The 21,659-nt window shown below is 32.6% G+C and overlaps 3 protein-coding genes and 3 non-coding genes across 7 annotated transcripts; 5 read left to right on the forward strand and 1 right to left on the reverse strand.

Annotated features, from left to right (window-relative positions):
* The first annotated feature begins 1,376 nt into the window (after nt 1-1,376).
* LOC101203870 (protein O-glucosyltransferase 1) lies at nt 1,377-5,136 on the forward strand. Its single transcript, XM_004138462.3, has 6 exons — nt 1,377-1,711; nt 2,270-2,709; nt 3,606-3,798; nt 4,220-4,284; nt 4,381-4,591; nt 4,681-5,136. The coding sequence occupies exons 1-6, from the start codon at nt 1,505-1,507 to the stop codon at nt 5,044-5,046; spliced, it is 1,482 nt and encodes a 493-aa protein (XP_004138510.2). The 5' UTR covers nt 1,377-1,504; the 3' UTR covers nt 5,047-5,136.
* A 2,180-nt stretch (nt 5,137-7,316) lies between these two features.
* LOC101203632 (FT-interacting protein 3) lies at nt 7,317-11,651 on the forward strand. Of its 2 annotated transcripts, none has more exons than XM_031887177.1 (2): nt 7,317-7,528; nt 8,381-11,651. In XM_031887177.1, the coding sequence occupies exon 2, from the start codon at nt 8,415-8,417 to the stop codon at nt 11,469-11,471; it is 3,057 nt and encodes a 1,018-aa protein (XP_031743037.1). In that variant the 5' UTR covers nt 7,317-7,528; nt 8,381-8,414; the 3' UTR covers nt 11,472-11,651. The 2 variants fall into 2 exon arrangements, with proteins under 2 accessions (XP_031743037.1, XP_011656335.1); XM_011658033.2 differs by having other exon boundaries at nt 7,318-7,528; nt 8,354-11,651.
* Nucleotides 11,652-11,919: 268 nt separating this feature from the next.
* On the forward strand, nt 11,920-11,991 carry TRNAE-UUC. The gene has a single exon. It is a non-coding gene; the product is annotated as a tRNA-Glu (tRNA).
* Nucleotides 11,992-14,334: 2,343 nt separating this feature from the next.
* Nucleotides 14,335-14,406, forward strand: TRNAE-UUC. The gene has a single exon. It is a non-coding gene; the product is annotated as a tRNA-Glu (tRNA).
* Nucleotides 14,407-15,905: 1,499 nt separating this feature from the next.
* TRNAE-UUC lies at nt 15,906-15,977 on the forward strand. Its single transcript has one exon. It is a non-coding gene; the product is annotated as a tRNA-Glu (tRNA).
* Nucleotides 15,978-16,061: 84 nt separating this feature from the next.
* LOC101203138 (AT-hook motif nuclear-localized protein 9) lies at nt 16,062-20,624 on the reverse strand. The gene is made up of 5 exons (XM_004138459.3): nt 19,057-20,624; nt 17,713-17,780; nt 17,152-17,283; nt 16,740-16,901; nt 16,062-16,517 (listed from the first exon to the last, which is right to left on the reverse strand). The coding sequence occupies exons 1-5, from the start codon at nt 19,466-19,468 to the stop codon at nt 16,287-16,289; spliced, it is 1,005 nt and encodes a 334-aa protein (XP_004138507.1). The 5' UTR covers nt 19,469-20,624; the 3' UTR covers nt 16,062-16,286.
* Between the last annotated feature and the right edge of the window lie 1,035 nt (nt 20,625-21,659).

The following is a 21,659-nucleotide window of genomic DNA, read 5'->3' on the forward strand; positions in this document are numbered from 1 at the left end:
TTTTTAGCCTTGGACTTTTCTAATTCCCATCTCTAAGATTTATATGGACCATATGAAAATCAATTCCTACTCTTCTCATTGAGATCAAAAGCACTGAATTCCATTAACATCTCATTAATGCACAAAGCTTTGAATTCCATTAACATCTCATTAGTGCACAATTGAGGTTTGAAGAATCCCTGTTTTACATAATCTTAGAAAAAGACAATTGTTTACTTATTAGTTTCTTTTTTGTTTATTTGTTTTGTTTTAAATTTTAAATATCCTACTACACAAATACCACTAAATCAAACATCACTCAATAACACAAAATATTTACTCTTTGAAACACGTATTTATATCTTATCTATTTGATATGCCAAATTAAAATACAATACACCTCTCAAATTGAATCAAAATACACCTCTCAAATTGAATCAAAGATTCAACTTTTATGTATATACATATAATTTAATGACTTGAGTAGGTTAGGTTCGTGAGTTGTTTGATAACTAAAACAATAATTAACCATTCATTAATAAATAAACATCTTAAAGATAAGTCTAATCCATTAAAATAGTGTTTAGATATGGTTTGTATTTATTTTTTATTTGATTTGATAGTTCCTTTTTAACACTTTTGACCTCTTTAGCATATGTTAAGAAAATACTTTTTTTTCTTCATTTTGGAATACAATTCTCATCATTTAAAAATTAGGAAAAGTATCTTTTTTTTCCTAATCCAATGTTTTGAGTATTATTTCAATTCTATTTTTTTTAATATATATATTATTCTTCCTTCTCAATTTAGTTTAATAAATTTAATAACAAATATAGCTTTTAGCCTATAATTTTATTTTTTAAATAATATAAATTACATAAAAATGTTTTGGATGAAAATATCCCAAACTTACTTCCTCCACCGTAAACTACAAAATAAAAATAAATAAATAATTAAAAGCTCCTCAACTAATGAACACAAAATTCATATCTTAGAGATCGACTAATTAGGAAGTACTCTTAGAGTGTTTCACTCATCATCTCTCCCACTTTGTTATGGTGTCTGCTATGCAATATCATAACCCCTATATTAACCAACTCAACACTCCATATAAACTTTCTAGATTTGTAATTTAACCAACGGATGATTTGTCATGTGAACAAAGGAAAGAAAAGAAGAAGAAGAAAGGTAAAAGATGGGGGAATGGGATATGGTTTAACGTAAGAAAAAAGGTGTAGTATAGAGCAGTATCACATATTAAATAATTTGGCGAAGAACTATAAGTTGATATAGGAAGACTTTTGACAAGTCGGTCAATACACACTAACTTACCGATAGAGACGTTAAAACGTGATTTATCCTTTAAATCACAATTTCAACCCTACTCCCCCACCCTTTGTTATTTGTTTATTTATTTTCACTTTACTTCTTTCCATTAATTTCCATACCAAATTAATCCTCTCTTCCTCCTCTCACTTTTTCTCTCCTCAAATTTTGTTCTTGTTCATTACTTCAAACAACAAAAATGAAACGTTTCTCTGCTAAAAATCTGCACCAACTCTTCTGCTATCATTCCTCTCCTTCTTCTTCTTCCTCGTCTTCCTTTGTTCAAGCTTCACGATGGCGTTCCTCCAAGAATAACCCTTCCTTCAAAACCCTTGCTTCCTTTCTCTTCTTGATCTTCCTCTTCGTTCTCCTCGCCTTCTTCGTCCGTCACGGCTGGATTACAACGGTATGTTCTTACTTTTTTTTCTCCCGTGTTCATAATATATGTAAGATAGAAGATTCAAACATTTGATATTGAGATATATATCTTTAACTTAAGTTAAGCTTAGATAATATCATTCTAAAATAATGGAGTGTTATTGTTTTTCTTTTAATTAAAAAGAAAATAAATATACATTCCTGAGTTATTATTATTATTATTTAGTATATACAATCATTCTTATGTTGTATATATCAATTCCCTATATGTCATCTACCTTATATATCAACTTTATTAAAAAGGGCAACTCTTAAAAAATACTAACAATGCATCGAAAGGGAAAAAGCTTAGAATTCAAAACACCATGTGTTGTTATTTTTTCTCAAATTGATTTAATTTAAGTTGTCTCCCAAAATTGGATATTTTTTTTTCAAATTTATTATTAGAATATATAGAGTAATTTATTTAAGAAAAAGAAATAAAATATTTAAACATAAAAGTAATATTTTTGAAGCAAAATTTATGAAAAGAATGAAAAGATATATAAAGTAATGAATAAAAATTGATATGGGGAATCGTTGGCAGGCGGAGGGAGAAGATGGGGTTAAGAACAAAAGGTCAAAAGCAGCCGGCTCAACAAACAACACGTGTCCAGCGCACTTCCGTTGGATCCAGGAAGATCTACGGCCATGGAGAGAAAGGGGAATAACAAGAGGAATGGTAGAACGGGGGCGTAGAACGGCCCATTTCCGAGTAGTAATCGTGGAGGGGAGGGTGTACGTAGAGAAATACAAAGGTTCAATCCAGACCAGAGATGTATTCACAATGTGGGGGATTTTGCAACTTGCGAGATGGTACCCTAAGAAATTGCCAGATCTTGAACTCATGTTTGACTGCGACGATCGCCCAGTCGTCCGATCTAATGGGTTTATGAATGCAATCTCGGGCCCGCCTCCTTTGTTCCGTTATTGCTCCGATGAGTCCAGTTTGGATATTGTTTTCCCTGATTGGTCCTTTTGGGGATGGTAATTATTTTCTTTTCCATTATCTTCTCTTTTTATTCTTCTATTTCCATTTTATTATCATTACATTTTCAAGTCTTCCATTCATATTATATATTGGTAAAAAAAAAGTCAAAATGTTAATTATATTTACTAATTATTTTTTAAGAGCTAAAATTACTCTTTAAAATGTTGTTAATGGTATAAGTATATTAGGGATGTTGACGGCTCGGTTTGATTCGGTTTAAAGCTGAAACTATACCTAATGGCAAAAATTGAAAAGAAAAACTCATGCATTTGGTTTCGATTGGTATTGAACCACATTACATTCAATTTTAGTTTTCAGCTTTTTTTTTTTTTTAATTTTTGAAAACCCCTACCATATATAAATATGAGTTATGTTTTTAATAAAGGGTAATTTTGGATCTTCTTTTTTTAATATTTATATTTTAAAATATAAATACTAAAATAACCTAAAGTTTATCCTCCAAAATAAATATTTTGAAAGTATAAAAATCAAAATGAATCGAAATTGAAAATATATAGACAGGGGCGTGTTATCAATTATGAAGTAGTTTGTAAACTTTTTTTTTTTTTAATACAAGTTGGTCAATGGAAAATTTTCCAACTTTTTGGTTAAGTTTAAGAGTGAATTAATTCAACTCAGTTAGGTAAAGTAAATGTAGGGTTTTCTTAAAACTTAAGGAAAGTTATTTAAAGTACTAATTAAACAAAACAACAAACTTATTAGGCAATAAGTACAATTATTTTTTTTTCTTAAAACAAAAGCTCAAACTATATAAGAACAATGAATAGATTAATGGGTAGGTACTATATAAGAACAATGAAGAAGAGTTGTGAAGACATTATATATTGAATGTTTAATTAATTTGTTAAGTTTATTATTTGATATTAATTAGGGGTGAAATAAACATAAAACCTTGGAAAATGGTATTGGAAGATATAAAAGAAGGGAACAAGAGGACCAGGTGGAAGGATAGGGTGCCCTTAGCTTATTGGAAAGGTAACCCCCAGGTCGATCCTTCTCGAAGAGACCTTCTCAAATGTAATCTCACTCAACAACAAAATTGGGACACTCTCCTATATGTTCAGGTAATTTCGCGAGAATTAAAATATAACTCAACTAACAATATATAATATGTGTTATTGAACACTATGCTAAAAAAACGTTAGACAACGTATTTTGATACCATCTTAATTAAACTCTCTAATTTGTCCAATAAACAAATTTAATTAACTATATGTCATTATATTTAAGGTTGCATTTCATTTTTAACAAGTTTAGATTTCTTATTGATATTAAAACATAAATTCTTGTTATTCTTTTTTAATAATGAATTAAGCAAGAATATTGTATGCTTGTGTTCAATAAAAGTGTGTAAAATGAAATTAAAATTTGTTTAGAATTTTAAAAAATAAATAAATAAAATGTGAAGAAAACTGTTAAAAGAGAACTCAACTTATGGAAAATTTTAATGCTTTAGAATCATTAAAAACTGATTTTGGTATGAAGGATTGGGACAAAGAAGCCAAAGAAGGGTACAAGCAATCAAACCTAGAAGATCAATGCACCCACAGGTACGTAATTCATATTGATATATATACATATATATATTATATCTTACTTCAATCATATTATATGTATACTAAAGAAAATATATGTATATATGATAGGTATAAAATATACATAGAAGGATGGGCATGGTCAGTGAGTGAGAAGTATATAATGGCATGTGACTCAATGACATTATACATGAAACCAAGATTCTATGATTTCTTCATAAGAGGGATGGTTCCTTTGCAACACTTTTGGCCCATCAATGACCAATCCAAATGCTCTTCACTTAAATTTGCTGTCCAATGGGGTAACAATAACACCATTCAGGTTCTTCTTCAATTCTCACCTCTTTTGTTTCTTTAATTTCATTCATTTATATATGTTATAATGTTAATTTGTTAATGACACACATGCAGGCAGAAGCAATAGGAGAAGAAGGGAGCAAATATTTACAAGAGAATCTAAAGATGGAATTAGTGTATGATTACATGTACCATTTACTAAATGAATACAGCAAGCTTCTTAAATTCCGGCCAACGGTGCCCCCCGGTGCGGTGGAGTTGAAGCCCGAGACGATGACCGGCGCCGCCCTGGGTTTGCATAAGAAATTTTTGGAGGATTCCTTGGAAAAGTCACCGAGTCAAACAGAGCCGTGTGATTTGCCACCTCATGATCCAACGGTTCTCCATGAGTTTCGTGAGAAGAAATTAAATGCCTTAAATAAAGTCCAAACTTGGGAAAAAGAATATTGGGAAAAACAAAGCAAAGCCAATAATAATTAGAATTTTTGGTAAGGCCGTTTGAGGCAAACATTACCTCTAGACTATAGTAATTGTTTTTTTTTACAATAAATATAATAATTTCATATCTAATAGTGAATATGTTTTATTTGAAAAATGAATAAATTTTAAATTTGAGGCTAGAATAGTTATAAATTAAATTAAATTTTCTACATCAATTATGATAGATAATGATATTTTATAAATATTTTAATTATTTAGTTATAATTCAAAAATTACCTTATTTTAATTAGTTTTTCCTTGAAATAATTTAAATTTAAATTAATTATTAAAAGACGAATGGTGTTGGAAAAAGAAATGAAATGTCCTTCGTCTTTTTGTGGATTCCAACAAATTAAATAATAAGAGGAAAGAAACAAACAAATTCCCCATGTCATCTGATATTTTAATCTTATTTATATTTCACACACATAACTTAAAAAACGTTCACCTCGAAGTCGTCTTTATAGCTTTGACTAAACTTTACAAAAGATAATGAACGAGATAAAACGAGTCTAACTTAACTGACATGTCGATGAATGCCTCTGTACCATTTTAGACTACTAACCATTTTCCTTATGATTTTTTTACATAAATTAAACTTTAAAATTGAATTTATGGTAATCACCATCATGCTAAGCTTACTTTTGGGTAATTCAACTTGTTCATTATATATTTAATGTTAATGGACACCCACTTCCAACTTTAGGAGATCACTTTACTTAGTCCTCTCTAAATAAAACGATTTTGACTATGTTTTCACCAATCAAACTATATAGCTTAATTGGTTTTATTATATTTTGCTAAGTTCAATTAGATTAAATATTCAAATCTCTCTCCACATAAAATAAAGTAAAAGAATAAATTTAACTTTCTTTTACTAATAAAACTTAGGTGTTTCAACATAAGTTGTATATATTTAATGAAATCTCACCAAACGTTAATATATATATATGCGTGATAACCTTTTTTTTTTCTAATGTTCTTTTAGATATCTATCATGTTGTAAGATGAACCCATCAAATATATTTTATTTTATTACATAAACGTTGAAATATGATAGATTAGACATTTTATCTAACTCTTAAATTCAAAATTATTTAAAGAAATAATAGAACTTTTTAAAAAAATTCATATGCATAGGTGCATAGCTTGGATTAGAAAAGTTAGGCTTAATGTCAAAATCATTCCATCTCTACTTTGGGAAATTATTTGTAATTTTTTCTCTTTTTTAAACTTTTTTAAAAAAGGTTATCTAGATTTTAATAATATTCTATAAAAAAATACTGAAAAATATTTATAAATTAAGATTTCAATAACATAAAAAAAAAATATCTAAAATATATACATAAAACAAAAATGTATTAATCGTATGAGTTATTACTTCTTTATTTGTGTATTTATAATTTTTTTTGTAACTTTCTTCTACGTCTAAAATACAAATAAAATTATGTTCTAATTACTATATTTAAGTTACATAAATATTTCATAAAAACAAGAACTTATAAGAAGAAATATTACAAACTTACTTACATATAAGATACATATTGTACGGTTCTTGAGTTATATATAGAAAAATTATTGCAAACGATAAAACTATCAAAACTATTTATATAATTAAAAGCTCAAATTTTATCGATCATTGTCATGTAAAAGTAGACTAGAGAATAATTTAAAGGAACGGTACGATGAGCTGAATTATAATAGTTTGTGTTTGGGGTATATATTAGTTTGGACTATAATAGTACGTGTTTGTGGTACATAGGAGTGAATATGATAGACCAAAAAGTCGAGTAGTTGGTCGGTCATAAAATAAGAGGAGTTGGTTTCGAAAAGTTTCAAATAATTTTTTTTTTAATCACTTATAAGTGTTAAATTAACTCAACCAACCTTTACTCATCGATGTTAGTTTAACATTTTACTAAATCGACTACCGTTGGTTTGAAAAATTCAAATAGTATTTAGTGTAGCTAGAGTTGATTATTATAGCCGGGTAGAAGGCTTCATTTTTTTTAATTTTGTAAAACCACAAACTAAATAGAGTTTTTAATTTCCATTTTTGGGAAGTAAAAAAAAAGTAGATTTCTTTTATAATTTGTTTGTTTTAGTAACGGTGTTAGTTTGGAGCAGCCGTGAGTGAAAGTCCACTAAGGAATTCAATTTGAACCAATGGTTGGTTTCCACATCATTTCAATTTGACAACATTTTTAATAGTTAAAAAGAAGAATAAACGTGTTTGGAGAAGAAAACAAAAACGAACGACCTATGAATATTAAAATCCAGAGTCCATTCAACACCTCTCTCTCTCTTTCTCTCTTTCTCTCTTTCTCCCTTTCTCTACCTTTCCTTCCTCCTCTAAACACAGATGACCTTCAACTTCATTTTCATCTTTTTCCCTTCAAATCTTTCTCAAACTTCCATCACTATAACTCTCTGAACAAACCTCATCGCCAACACTTTTTTTTCTCTGACCACAATACTGAAGGTGTGTTCTTCTGTATTCTACTCTTGTTTAACTTCTTTTTATGGTGCAGATCCTGTGGTTTTCTTTCTAATTGTTTGAAATTTTTTCTGGGAAATGTAATTGGTTTAGTTTGCGTGGGATTTCTTGTTTCTTCCCTGAGTTTCTTTAAGAACTGACTGTGGGAATGCTTCTTGTTTCTTGGGTTTGTTACTGTAGAGATGTTTAAGTTTGGGAATGGGATGATGGGGATGTTGATTTTGTGTTGTGGAACATGGGTTGGAGCCAGGGAGGGATATTGTTGTGGAACCTCGTGTGTTGGGGGGTTTATTTTCTTGATTTGTTTACTTGGGGCGGGGGGGGAGTGGAATTTGTGTTGGGGGCTTGAAGATACTTAATGCTGTGTAAGAAATTTTTAATCTTTCTTTTTTGAAGATTCTGTATATCCTTTTTCTGTTTCTGGGTTTGGCTTAAATATTTTTTTGTTTGTTTCACTTTGGAATCTAACTAACTTTGATACCTTTATTACTTTGTTTTTGCTGCCTTTTGCCTTTATTTTCATTTTGGTTCAAAGTGGGTTTGCTTTCTCGACGACTGTTTTCCCCAATTTTTTTTATAGTTTTGAAAGTTCAATGAATGGGGAAGAAAAATGGATTGCTGATGACAGGAAAGATCAAGGCATGCTAATTTTATCATCTACTGTGTTTTGGATTCTGTGGATGCCTTTTCTTTTCGTTTCTACAAATCACATAGTTCTCTTAGTTTAGTGGAAACCTCAAAATTTAAAACTGGAAAGAAAAAAGACTACGCTTGATATTGTATTGATGCAAATATTACTTCCATTTTCAGGTGCTAAAGTTTTGGTTGCCATTTCAGTTCATCAGCGTTCGGGTGGTTTGAAAGAAGTTTAATGGGTAACCTCAAGCTAGCTGTTGATGTAGTGGGTGCTCATGATCTTATGCCAAAAGATGGACAGGGCTCAGCCAATGCTTTTGTAGAGCTTCACTTCGATCGTCAAAGAGTTCGTACCACGACAAAGGAGAAGGATCTCAATCCTGTTTGGAACGAGAGCTTCTACTTTAACATATCAGATCCACAAAATTTGGCTAACCTTATTCTGGAGGCCTTTATCTTTACCTTTAACAAATCAAGCATCAGCTCGAAGCCCTGCTTTCTTGGAAAAGTTCGTCTTACTGGGACCTCATTTGTTTCGCACTCTGATGCTGCTGTTTTTCACTATCCTTTGGAAAAACGAGGCATTTTTTCACGAATAAAAGGAGAACTTGGCCTTAAGGTCTATGTAACTGACGATCCTTCTCTAAAGCTTTCAAATTTACTTCCTGCAGCGGAACCTTCTGTGGAAAAGGATCCTCTTCCAGTTCCAATCACATCTGAACACCAATCAACAATACGAAAAGTTCCAAAGTTTGTAGCAAGTTTATTTTCTACCGACAAAACTGAATCAAGACAAACATTCCACCACCTTCCCAATGAGAAGCAGTCTCAACAAGATACGCCACAAGCTAGTGTACCAGCTGTGACCTATGGAGGATACGGTATGAATTCTAATCCAATGGTAGTAAATAATGTTCAGGCATATCCAGGGTCACCATTTCATTATAATGATTATTCAATAAGAGAGACGAGTCCATACCTTGGCGGTGGAATGGTTGTTGGGGGTCGCCTTGCACTTCGAGACAGGCCTACAAATACCTATGACCTTGTAGAAAAGATGCATTATCTTTTTGTTCGAGTTGTGAAAGCCCGTGATCTTCCCACCAAGGATTTGACTGGAGGCTTGGATCCTTATGTTGAAGTGAAACTAGGGAACTTTAAGGGAACTACAAAGCATTATGAGAAAAATTCAAGTCCCGAATGGAATGAGGTATTTGCCTTCTCAAGGACGGATGTGCAATCAACAGTTCTGGAAGTTACTCTTAAAGACAAGGATCACATAAAGGATGATTATGTTGGACGTTTGTACTTTGATCTTCATGAAGTTCCTACTCGAGTTCCACCTGATAGTCCATTGGCTCCTGAATGGTATCGCCTCGAAGACAAGAGTAGATCAAAGAAAAAGGGAGAGCTAATGCTTGCTGTATGGTACGGCACACAAGCTGACGAGGCTTTTCCAGATGCTTGGCATTCTGATGCTATCTCCCCTACTGATTATACTTCGGTCATCCCAGCATATATTCGCTCCAAAGTTTATCATTCACCTAGATTGTGGTACGTCCGTGTCAATGTTGTTGAAGCTCACGATTTGGTTGTACAGGAGAAGTCTCGTTTCCCAGATGCATATGTGAAGGTACAAATTGGCAACCAAGTTCTACGAACAAAACCGGTGAAAACTCAATCAATGAATGCCTTCTGGAATGAAGATCTAATGTTTGTTGCTGCTGAACCCTTCGATGATCATTTGATCCTTTCTGTTGAGGACCATGTTGGTCCCAACAAGGATGAAACGCTTGGGAGGGCTGTTATTCCGCTGAGTTCTGTAGAAAAGCGTGCTGATAGTCGACCTATCCGCAGCCGATGGTACGACCTTATGAAGTCTATGTCAGATGCCGTGGAAGCAGGGGAGGGGAACAAAGACAAGGATAAGGATAAGGATAAGTTTCATAGTAGACTCCATCTTCGCATTTGTCTGGAGGGTGGATACCATGTGCTCGATGAGTCGACTCACTATAGCAGTGACCTCAGACCCTCACTGAAGCAACTTTGGAAGCCACCAATAGGTATATTGGAGCTTGGCATCCTGGCGGCGGATAAGCTTCATCCAATGAAAAATAGGAATGGGAAGGGCACAACTGATACATTTTGTGTGGCGAAGTATGGTCAGAAATGGGTTCGAACTCGAACAATAATTGACAATTTAAGCCCCAAATTCAATGAGCAGTACCATTGGGAGGTTTTTGATCCTTCCACAGTCTTGACTGTTGGTCTTTTTGACAATGGTCATATTGGTGAATCCAGCAGTAACAGGGACACAAAAATTGGGAAGATTCGAATTCGTATTTCAACTCTTGAAACCAGTCGCATTTATACACATGTATATCCATTGCTTGTTCTTCACCCTTCTGGTGTCAAGAAGATGGGTGAACTGCACCTTGCTCTAAGATTTTTGTGCCCATCGGTTATGAATTTGATGTCTATGTATTCACGGCCTCTATTGCCAAAAATGCATTACATAAGGCCATTAGCGTTGTCTCAACAAGAACCACTTCGACATCAGGCAGTCAACATTGTAGCTGCTCGATTTAGCAGAGCAGAGCCTTCTCTGAGGAAGGAGGTAGTCGAGTACATGTCTGATGTAGACTCTCATCTTTGGAGCATGAGACGAACCAAGGCCAACTTCTTCCGGATTGTAGCAGTTTTTTCGGGATTACTTGCAATTGGAAATTGGTTTGGAGAAGTGTGCATGTGGAAGAACCCCATTACTACAGGGCTTGTTCATCTTCTTTTTTTGATGCTAGTTTGTTTCCCTGAGATGATCTTGCCCACAGTTTTCCTCTACATGTGTGTTATAGGAATTTGGAACTATTGGTACCGTGCTCGAAACCCTCCACATATGGACACGAAACTCTCTCACGCAGAGGCAGTGAACCCAGACGAGCTTGACGAAGAATTCGACTCGTTTCCAACAAGTCGAAGCCCAGACATAATTCGAATGAGGTATGACCGGATGAGAAGTTTGGCAGGAAGAATCCAAACTGTAATGGGAGACGTGGCAACACAAGGAGAACGAATTCAAGCACTCTTAAACTGGCGAGATCCTCGTGCAACATGCATATACATAATATTTTGCTTCATTGCAGCTCTTGTGCTGTACGTAACACCATTCCAGATGTTGTTCCTTCTAACTGGTTTCTACGTAATGAGGCATCCTAGGCTCAGAAACCGAATGCCACCGGTGCCGATGAACTTCTTCCGCAGGCTGCCTGCTAGGACGGATAGTATGTTGTAATTTTGAAAGTGCAGTAGTAGTGGATCATGCATGTGTTCTAGAAATGGTTTTCATGGAGAAACCTGTGAATGGTTTTGTTGACATTGTCATGTGTTGGTGAAGAAATTAAGTGGAAGTAGTGTCAATGTAATGCTACATTATGTATGGAGTTTTGGCCATAAATAATGTCTTATGAACCCACTCCTCTCTCTCCTCCTCCTCCTCCTCTATTCAATGGTACCCTCAAACTTGTTATTATTTTTTTAAAAAAAGAGAACTGTATAAATATATAGATATATAAGAAGTTATATAGTGAGGAGGTTATTAGTTAAAAAAAAGAAGCAAAAGAGAGGTCATCAAATAGTGTGTGTACATATATTATAGGAAAAATAGTTCGAAAAGTTGGAATATAGATTGGGTTTATGATATTAAAGTTATAATGATAATTAATTAAGAAGTATCAAAGAATTCCGTTGTCGTCCAGCGGTTAGGATATCTGGCTTTCACCCAGGAGACCCGGGTTCGATTCCCGGCAACGGAATTATTTTTTAGCTTACAAAATTGTCACATGCACATGCGTATTTGATCTATTCTAATTGAACCAAATTAAACAATTAGGTTTTTGTTTTTAAATATTATTTGTCATTAATCTTTTCTTGTCTCAACAACATGTGGTAAGTTAAATTAATTAAGATGTAATTTTCATCTAAATCTATTGCTTAATTTGATATCTACGACTATTCATTAGTTTTTCTAATCAATTCGGCTAGATATAAACCTAATCAGTTAAAATAAAACCTCAACAATTTTATGATCGAAATTAAATTAGGGACACTTGCAAAAATGACAAAATCTGATACAGCTAATACCCTTTGATACTTCTTGATATACCTGATACAATACCTTTTGAAACACACATGAAACATCTTGTTACACATTATAATACTCTTTGCTACACTTGTTCTCTTGATACGATTGATGCCTCTTACGCCTTGATGCATTTGATTAGTTTGATATACTTAAAAACTTAACTTATAAGTTTAATGCACTGGTAATAAACTTGTTATGTTTCATTAGTACATTCAATAAATTTAATACGTTTGATGTACATATGATATATTTGATACACTCGATGCACTGCAGATATACTTAGTATTTTTCACTTATACATTTGATTGATTAAATACATTTGATATGCTATTGATATATACTTGTAAACTTGATTCATATACTTGATAATAGTTCACTTTACTGATATGTTTTAACAATATATTGTTGATATACTTGATGATGATACACTGAGTTACATCATTCATATACTTAATAATACTCTAATGAACTGCATAAAATTTGGAAAAAAAAAAAACGACAATCATGTAGTAAGTATATTAATCAACTAATACATAAAATACAATCATGTAGTAAGTATTCCTTATACATGTATGATACACCTAATATATGTATGATACACCTAATCAACTAATACACGTAGTAAGTATATTAATCAACTAATACATAAAATACAAGTATATCACAATACTAATATATAAAATTGAGACAAAGTAAAACCAAAACAAAATCAATGAAAAAAAATAAAACAAAATCATGTTCAACTTAAAATACATATCGAAGAAAGTAAAAAAAATCACAAATGAAGTTAAATTACTTCGATCAACAACTAAACAATTTTTCTTATTAAAAAGTGGAAGATAACGAAGATTTGAACCTGGGATCTCTTGTCCAGAGAAAGATAGAAGTGTCAATTGATCTAAGCTCATGTTGGCGAAAACTGAGTTATTGAAGGGTAGTTTATGAATAATAACAAAATTTAAGATAGAGCAGATTTTTACAAGTGAAAATTTTGTGATATTTGCAAAATTTTAAACAATGTGGTATATTTGTTATATTATATTTTCAAAATGCTACCTTATGCAATTTTTTCATTAGATTATGAGCTTTTGTTTCTCTAAACTGGAACATTTTGTTTGATTGGACATCTATCCTTTTATTTTTACAATTCTACTTTTTCACACTTTATTTATCTATTCCACATGACCCCCAATTTATCGCTTTAACCGACAAAGTAGTTTATTCCCTAAACCTAAGGTTGGAAGCAAATAAAAACTTTACTTTAAGGTCTCATTTTTATCACATGTTTTTTCATGAGATTTCAAATAGACATTTAATATCTCTGTTTGTTTTACATAATTTCACTTTTTAATAAGTAGGATATCGTTACGAGGTAACTTTAAAAAATTTACGTGATATTGGTCTTTTAATCCCATGAGAATTTTATGTCACAAATATCAACCACAAAAATATAGTTTAATTGATTTATAAGTTAATATAAATTATTTATTACTATTAACTTTAATTAATTATTAAATATAAACACAAATTTATTATTTAGATTTAATAAATTTTAATTAATACTTTTACCTTTGAATTTTTATGCTATCTTAACTATTTAATATAAATTATTACGATTAATAATTAATATTATAATTAATTCATCGTTTTAGGTTATAATTAATTTAATTATGTTTGTTAGAAGATGTTGTTTTGTTTTTATTTTATTAACTAAGTAATCAATTAACGTAACAATAAATTACTTTACGTTAAATTTAATTGATTTCTACTATTATTTAAAGTAATTAATTTATTTTATTTTTTCATGCACATCCAAACACATTATATTAATTATCATAGATATTAAAAAATATATATTCATGAAACAATATATGTAATTGAAATGAGCGTCGAAAAGAAAAAGAAAATTATTTTGAAAATGAAGTAAAATTTAATTAAAAATGTCAAAATAATAAGGCAATCTTTTTCTTCTTTTCCTTTCTTCTCTTTCCTTTTCAATTTTCTTAACAACAATTCCGTTGTCGTCCAGCGGTTAGGATATCTGGCTTTCACCCAGGAGACCCGGGTTCGATTCCCGGCAACGGAATTTCCTTTTTCCTCTTTTTCTTTCTTTTTGTTTACAAACAATTCTGTCCAAATTGAATAGTGATTATGACAAAGTAGGAATTGGGTTTATTCATTTTTCATCAACTAAACTCCATTTTGAAATATGGTTTAAATGGTGGCAGATCTAAAAGTAATTTCTAAATATTTTAGGAAGTGATAGGGAGGGAAGACGAAATGTGTTATGTTAGACTAGAAGACAATAATATTAGGATAGATAGCTTTGTAATGAGGGAGGTTTTGCTTTGTTTTATGTACCAACACTTTCTTTCACAATCACATGTATTCTTTCTTTTTCTTTTTGTACAACTCATCACTTGTTACTTATTAACTTGTAAAATTAGTTCGTGTTCTATTCACGTTTGTGTTTTATGTTGTTTAGAGAGTTAAAGGCTAGTATATATTTTTTAGGTGATAATTATGGAGGTGTTTCTTATGATAACTATGTCGAAGGGAATTCTCGTTCAAGAAAACTAGGAGAAGTTTACAAGACTTGAGTATTTTTCATGTGCTCATATATGTTGACATGCTGAGGTAGTTTCTAATATATTTTGTTAATATTGGGTGGATGAGTGGTTTTGAAATCATTCACATGTGTGTGGCTAGCTGTTGGAATTGTTTTCCGTTTGAAAATTTTCTTATGAGATTTGTTCATATTGTTCTTTTTAACTTACAAAATATTTCTTGGTGTTGTAAAGTTTTGAATTTGAGATGTTGAATAAATGGAAAGTTTTGGAAATGTTTAGTTCATATGGTCATTGTTGAAATGTAATGTTTTGGAATTGTTTTGATGAATCTCCATATGTATAATTAATTGCAAGTGAAAGATCGACTCCAAATCTTGAGATTGATAGTACAAGTTTATGTTAGTTAACCTATGTTCATGCTCGAAAAAAATTTACTCAAGTTGATATATCTCAATTGCAAATGCAAGTTCATCTAACATTATACTATGCATCAACTAAACAAAAAAAATTCATTTTTCATGTGATCTCTATCCCAATGACTTATAAAGGCAGAGTTGAGAAGAGAAGCACTAAAAAAATTTCATTTTCCATGTGATCTCTATCCCAATGATTTATGGAGGCAGAGTTGAGGAGAGAAGCATTGTTGCCTCCAAAGGGCAATCAAAGAAAAGAGTATAGAATCACTCCTTCCAAAAGTCGTATTAACTTAATATGTTATTGAATCAAATTTGAATGTATAGCATTCGAATAGAAGAGATTGCTCCCTCCAATTAGCAACACATTTGTACATGTTATTAAGTCCTATAAAAACGTCAGTAGTTGAGGTGTTCTCGTAGTCAAATAGTTTGTTTGAATGCTTAACGAAAATGGTGTTAGATATTCAATAAACAACAAACCTAAATGTATAGCAAAAGCAAATGAATAAAGGTTGTGAATATTAAAATGTGTTCATAATGCCATTTTCTTTCTTCTTTGTGATGAGATTATATAACTAAGCTTTTATTTATCAATAGATTCCGTTGTCGTCCAGCGGTTAGGATATCTGGCTTTCACCCAGGAGACCCGGGGTCGATTCCCGGCAACGGAACTTTTTTCTTTTTTTATATATGTAACCTTTTTACTATATAAACAACGTAGAGGAGGATGGAATAAATATAGAAAGAAAGAGCAGTGTGAGATTGGAATCAGAGAGAATTTTCACAAAGCCAGACTTGGATTCATGTTTCATTGGTTAACATAGGAAAACAAAAGAAACATAAACTACAAATTAGAATGTCAATAATCAGGATCTAACCACAGCAACATAAATCCAAACTCAATCCCACTCACAACCTACACATTTCACAAGTACTCTAACAAAGACCTTTGTAAAAATTAACTGAACTTGTTCTCGCTCTCAACCGCGCATCAGATCAATGTCAATGTGAGCATTACGCATATCCAGAGACTGTGAGGATGGCCACATACTAACTGAGGATGTTGGAGTCAGATTCTGATTCTGCTGCACACTCGCGATTGCAACTGCATGATCTACAGACTGATGATCCGAGTCAATCACACCTTCAATAGCTTCCCTCTTCTTGTACTTTGATTTCGAACTACCCCACATGAAGCTTCCTACTATCACCTAATAATGCCATTCATGTTTCAATTAGTTTTTTTTCCTGGTTAAAGAAACGACTCTAAAGTTTTATGTCATAGATTCAACTGACCATAAAACTCAGATGACAATTCATACTCCTTACACAGCACTTTGATTATAGTATATAATAGTTTACATTTGAATTGAGTTTTTGACAAAGCATTGCATAGCAATAGCCTCCAGAACCAACCAAAACAAAGAAGCTACCTGAACTGGGGTTGCTGCAACAAGTGCTCCTCCTACCCCACCGCCAATAACACGCCCATCAGGGCTAGCAAGGGAGACACTAAGACCACCAGTGCGGTTCCTAGAACCAGCAATTTCACCAAGAGCATAAGAGCCCGACAGACATATTATCTCAAAACGCCCCTGCAGATAACAAATTCAGATACAGAACTCAAGAGTTATGACACAAGTTCAAGTCAGTTCTATAGAATCCAGTAGACTAAAATTGCTCAAAGTTGCTCTAAGTCATTCGATAGGAATCAAATCTCAAGCTAAGATTTTTTTTTTAAAACAGAGGCAAGAAATCTCAAGCTAACAAAAAATGTAACGTAAGGTCAGATAGTTATCATGTGAAAATATATATCCATCTGTAACATAAAAAAAATAGACAAACCTCATATGTAACTGTGCCTCCTGAAGTTGAAGGCTGACGAAGAGTAACAGTGGAAACAGCACCATTTGCTGACAAGATGCATACAACTCTTGGTCCCTGCTGTGAAAATGACATGATCTTGGCAGCAACATCCTACATAATAGTCAAATAAACATCAAGGTTTGAATATGAATGTAGTTTCTCGATCAAATAAATAAGATGCCCAGCATCTCATATAAAACATCTATTTTTGGAACAATTGCTACCTCCAAATTTTTGAAATACATGGCATTGAATGAAAATAGTCTTTCAACAAAATGATCAAAATCTAAATATTTAATTGCTCCATTTTTCTTAATTATCATTTTAATTCTGAACTATTAATGTTTAGTTTTGGCTCATTTGAAATGATATTCTACCAAACAAAATATATATAGATAGATAGATAGATACTCGCACATATAAAGAAGTGTATGTATAAAAACCCCACACTTCCCACATGAAATTATAGAATTTTTGTCATAATTTAACAATGATATGAATAGAAGATAAAAGAAACAGACAGACGAAGAAACAGCATACTTCTCCTATTCCAATGGTGATAACATGTGGAGTAAAACCCATGCCAGCTGACCCAGAAAGTGTTTCACCTACAAAAAGGAAAAAATGCATTCTTTATATTAGTGAAACTGTGAATTGGTAACCCATTGAGTTAATATTTTTTTTCAATTCAGTTGAGCCTGCAAGAGAGGATTGAACTGTTCAAAATACGAGACAAATTATGGGAAATTAAATACCTTAGGAATCTGTTCAAAAGATTAAGATGTATTCCAAATTTCTATTTTAGTTATTAATAAATTTTCAAAATATTGAGCATGGTCACAGCATGTTATGTTCAGATCTACCCAAGTAAGTTTGTGTTTGGGGATGGATGTCGTAAGTCGAATATCAGGCTTCAGAACACATTTAGTTTTATAACAAATATTCAAGGTTAATAATCGCTTCTTGTCTCTTAACTTTGATTTGTAATATATTGGTACTTTCAATTTTGTAACACTTGTCCCTGTGCTGATATAGTTCTCAGAGTGAAAATCATTGTTAAGATTTATTGGAATTTTTTACATAGGTATATTATATCAATAAACTAATTAAAAGCTCAAAATATTTATAAGCTAAAAAGTCAAAATCGTTAAATATAAAAAGTTCAACTCTTACCAGAGGAATTAAACTATTACATACTGAAGAACTATTTGAAATCAAAGTTGAAGTTGTTACAAGGAGTAAATTGTTACAAAGTTGAAAGTAGAACCGAACCTAATCATTAGAAATCAAAGTTCAAGGATTAAATCGTTATGTTCATGAAAGTACACGGACCAAAAGTGATTATTATCCAATATTTAATTCTAGTTGAAGTTGGTGGCCACTCCAAGAACAGTTTTTAATTTAAAGCTTAGGCCTAGAATAAAATATTTGATAATTGAAGAAGTAAAATAGATGAAAGTTAGGGACAAGATAAAACAAGAATGGAAGTATAGTAATCTAAATAGATTTTAAACCTAAAAAGGAAAAAGAAACACAAAAGTATCATTTAAAACAAGTTTAGTCTTTATGATGCAAAAACATTCTTAGAAATTATTCATGCGAAAGACAATTTTCTAAAATTGTTTAAAACAAATAAGAAAAGTTAAGTATATTCAACCTTTTAAAGTCTCCCAAGATAAACAATTATACTATTAATGCTACAGTATAGATTTATATTATTAAAACCCCACCCCCTACTCCTCTTTTTGCCACATTTATCCATTAAATTATAGTAAAGTAGTCCACCATTGATCTCTTTTAACTAACAGAGAGAAGCTTCTTCATGAAACCAGTGCAAGAAATCTATTATGATAAGAGTGCCAAAAGTATTAAAGAAAAACTTACAAAGAGAAGCCAATTGTTGCTTCTTTCCAGAGCCGGGAGGCCGTCCCCTTCCACGCTTTGGGGAAGAAGCTACAGTGGCTGGATTTACAGCAGAAGGGGAGGGAGAGAGTGCCAAAGAGACAGTCCCTTCAGTTCCATACTTGCGTGGGCGGCCTCGCTTGCGTTTCACGGGCTCGCTGGCAACCACTCCACCAGATTGAGCGCCTACATTGCCACCATAAGGTGAAATACCAGAGTTAGGGTCCATTGGCAACCCTGATCCAACATTGTTCCCTCCAGTGTTGGTTTGAAATGCCACATTTGGGTTAGTAGAGGAACGCAAACCCTGTGCTCCAGACCCAGAGTTGCTAATTCCCCTCTGCATATAAAACGATTGCGACCCCGATAACGCCATCGGATCCCTTCGATCCATCTACTTACTTCTGATACTTAACTTGATATCTAAACAACAAGAAGAAGAAGTACTATGACTACAGCAAAAACACAGGAAGGAGAGTCTCTACAAGGTCAGGATGTCAATAGAAAATTGAAACAACCATGCATTTCTCGGAAATGAAGCTGGAAAAGTGGAAGTTAAAAAGAGGCAGAAGAATTGAAGGGAAAGGGAAGAATCATAACAAAAGAGTAAAAGGGGGTTTGATTTAGAAGACAGAACAACTTGGCACACAGATAAGAACACAAAAAAGAGAGAAGAAAAGAAAAGGCTTGAGGTTGAAGATAGAGGGAACAGAGGAACTAAAACCGGTCCACAACCAACAGCAGCACGTTATCAACAACCTTAAACACCAAGCATCTTTTCAGGAATAAACTTCAAATCGTGAGAGGGGAAAAAAAAATAAAGCAAAGAAAAGGAAAAGGGTGGAAGAAAGTTAAAACTCCAGAAACAAAGAAAAAAAAACCACTCAAATCCCACAAACTTTGAGAAATGCTAAAAGAAAAAAGGAGCTAAAACAGGACAGAGAACGAAAATAACACTTTCCCAGTTTTGCTTCCACTCCTCTCTCTCCCCTTTATCAACTCAAACAAAAGAGAGAAAACATCAAAATGCCATTCATTCAAAAACACAAAAACACCCAAATCCCCATTTTTGTCAATGAAACAACATGCAAAGAAGAAGATGAAAATTAGGAGAGAAAAAAAAAAACAAAAGATAAAAATAAAAAGAAGAAGAAGCAGAAGAATCTCAAACAAACAGAGAAAGGGGAAAAGAGAGAAGGGTAATGCAGGGGGGAGAAAAAAGGGAAATTGGGTGGATACACATTGAAGAAGAGCAATAACTACAAAAACCCAGAAGGTAATAATTCAATACGGAAACACTGAGCAAAAGTCCTTATCAGAATACATATTTCTAGGGCAAGAAGAAGAAAGAAAGGGTGTTTCACTCTGTTTGGTTTCTCTCTCTTCTGTGTTGTGATTAAGAAGAGAGAGAGAGTAGTGGGTAATGGGTTGTTTTTGCTTTAGAAATGAAAGAAAGAGAGATAATTTGAGAAACCAAACAAAATCTCTTAACAGAGAAAGCACTTTTTGTTTTTGGATAACATTACACTTTCTTCTGCTTCTGTTTCTACTTCTTCTACTTCTTCTACTTCTTCTACTTCTACTTCTACTTCTCTCTCTATATATTATTAATTGAATTAATTGTTTGATTAAATCATTGTTTGTAGTAGTTGAGAAACAAGCGCTTTTGAACGCGTGATTGGAGAGTATGTTGATGTGAATTCCTAATTATGAGATTCCCATGAGCACCACCACATACTCACCCCCCTTTCATTTTTTGGATTTTTCCCTTTTCCTTTCCTTCAAAATATTTACAAATCTCTAACATATTTTTCATTTTTCTTGAAAGGATCCCAAAATTCAAATTTTTTTTTTTTAAAAAAAAAAAAGAAGAGAGGATTTTGATTTAGAAAGGAAAGAAAGAGGAGGGGAGAGGGGAGAGGGTCCCGTTGGGGGAAGGTGAAAACACGGTGCAAGAAGAGGGAGTGTGTGAGTGAGAATGAAAGTGGTGGATGGGTCCCAGCCACCGTGAGAAATCGGGTTTTGTTTGTTTGTTTGCATGTGACACTCTCTCTCTCTCTCTCTCTCGCGCGCACACACACACACCCCTCTCTCTTCTTTCCCTTTTCTCTTTCTCTTAGTCTTTCAAAAAATATCTCTACGTTGGCTTTGATATTCTCACCTCCAAACTCCAATTCCTTACATCTCTACTCTTCTTTCTTTCTCTTGGATGGATGCACATCAATTATATCCTTCTTTCACCTTACACCGCCAATGCTTACCCTCATACATCTCATACATTAGGTTGTAAATTAAGCAACCATTTTTATCCTTTTCCCTATTCTTACTCACTATTACTTCACCTTTCCTATCTAACAACCTAAAACTTTCTCATTTTTTTTATAACTTTACCCATAAAATCATTCTCCTTTTAATTTCATTCCCAACATATTTATAACGACTTACAATATCGCGTGTTCGTAAACACCACTAGAGATCATACTTTCTTTTTTAAATATTGTCATCATGCTTGCTTGCTTTTTTTAAATTTGACCATTAATTTTTGTAATCGAATTGCTAGTCATATTCCCACGTGGATGGATTGA

Source organism: Cucumis sativus, chromosome 6 (assembly GCF_000004075.3).
Source record: "Cucumis sativus cultivar 9930 chromosome 6, Cucumber_9930_V3, whole genome shotgun sequence".
NCBI classification, from domain to species: Eukaryota; Viridiplantae; Streptophyta; class Magnoliopsida; order Cucurbitales; family Cucurbitaceae; genus Cucumis; species Cucumis sativus.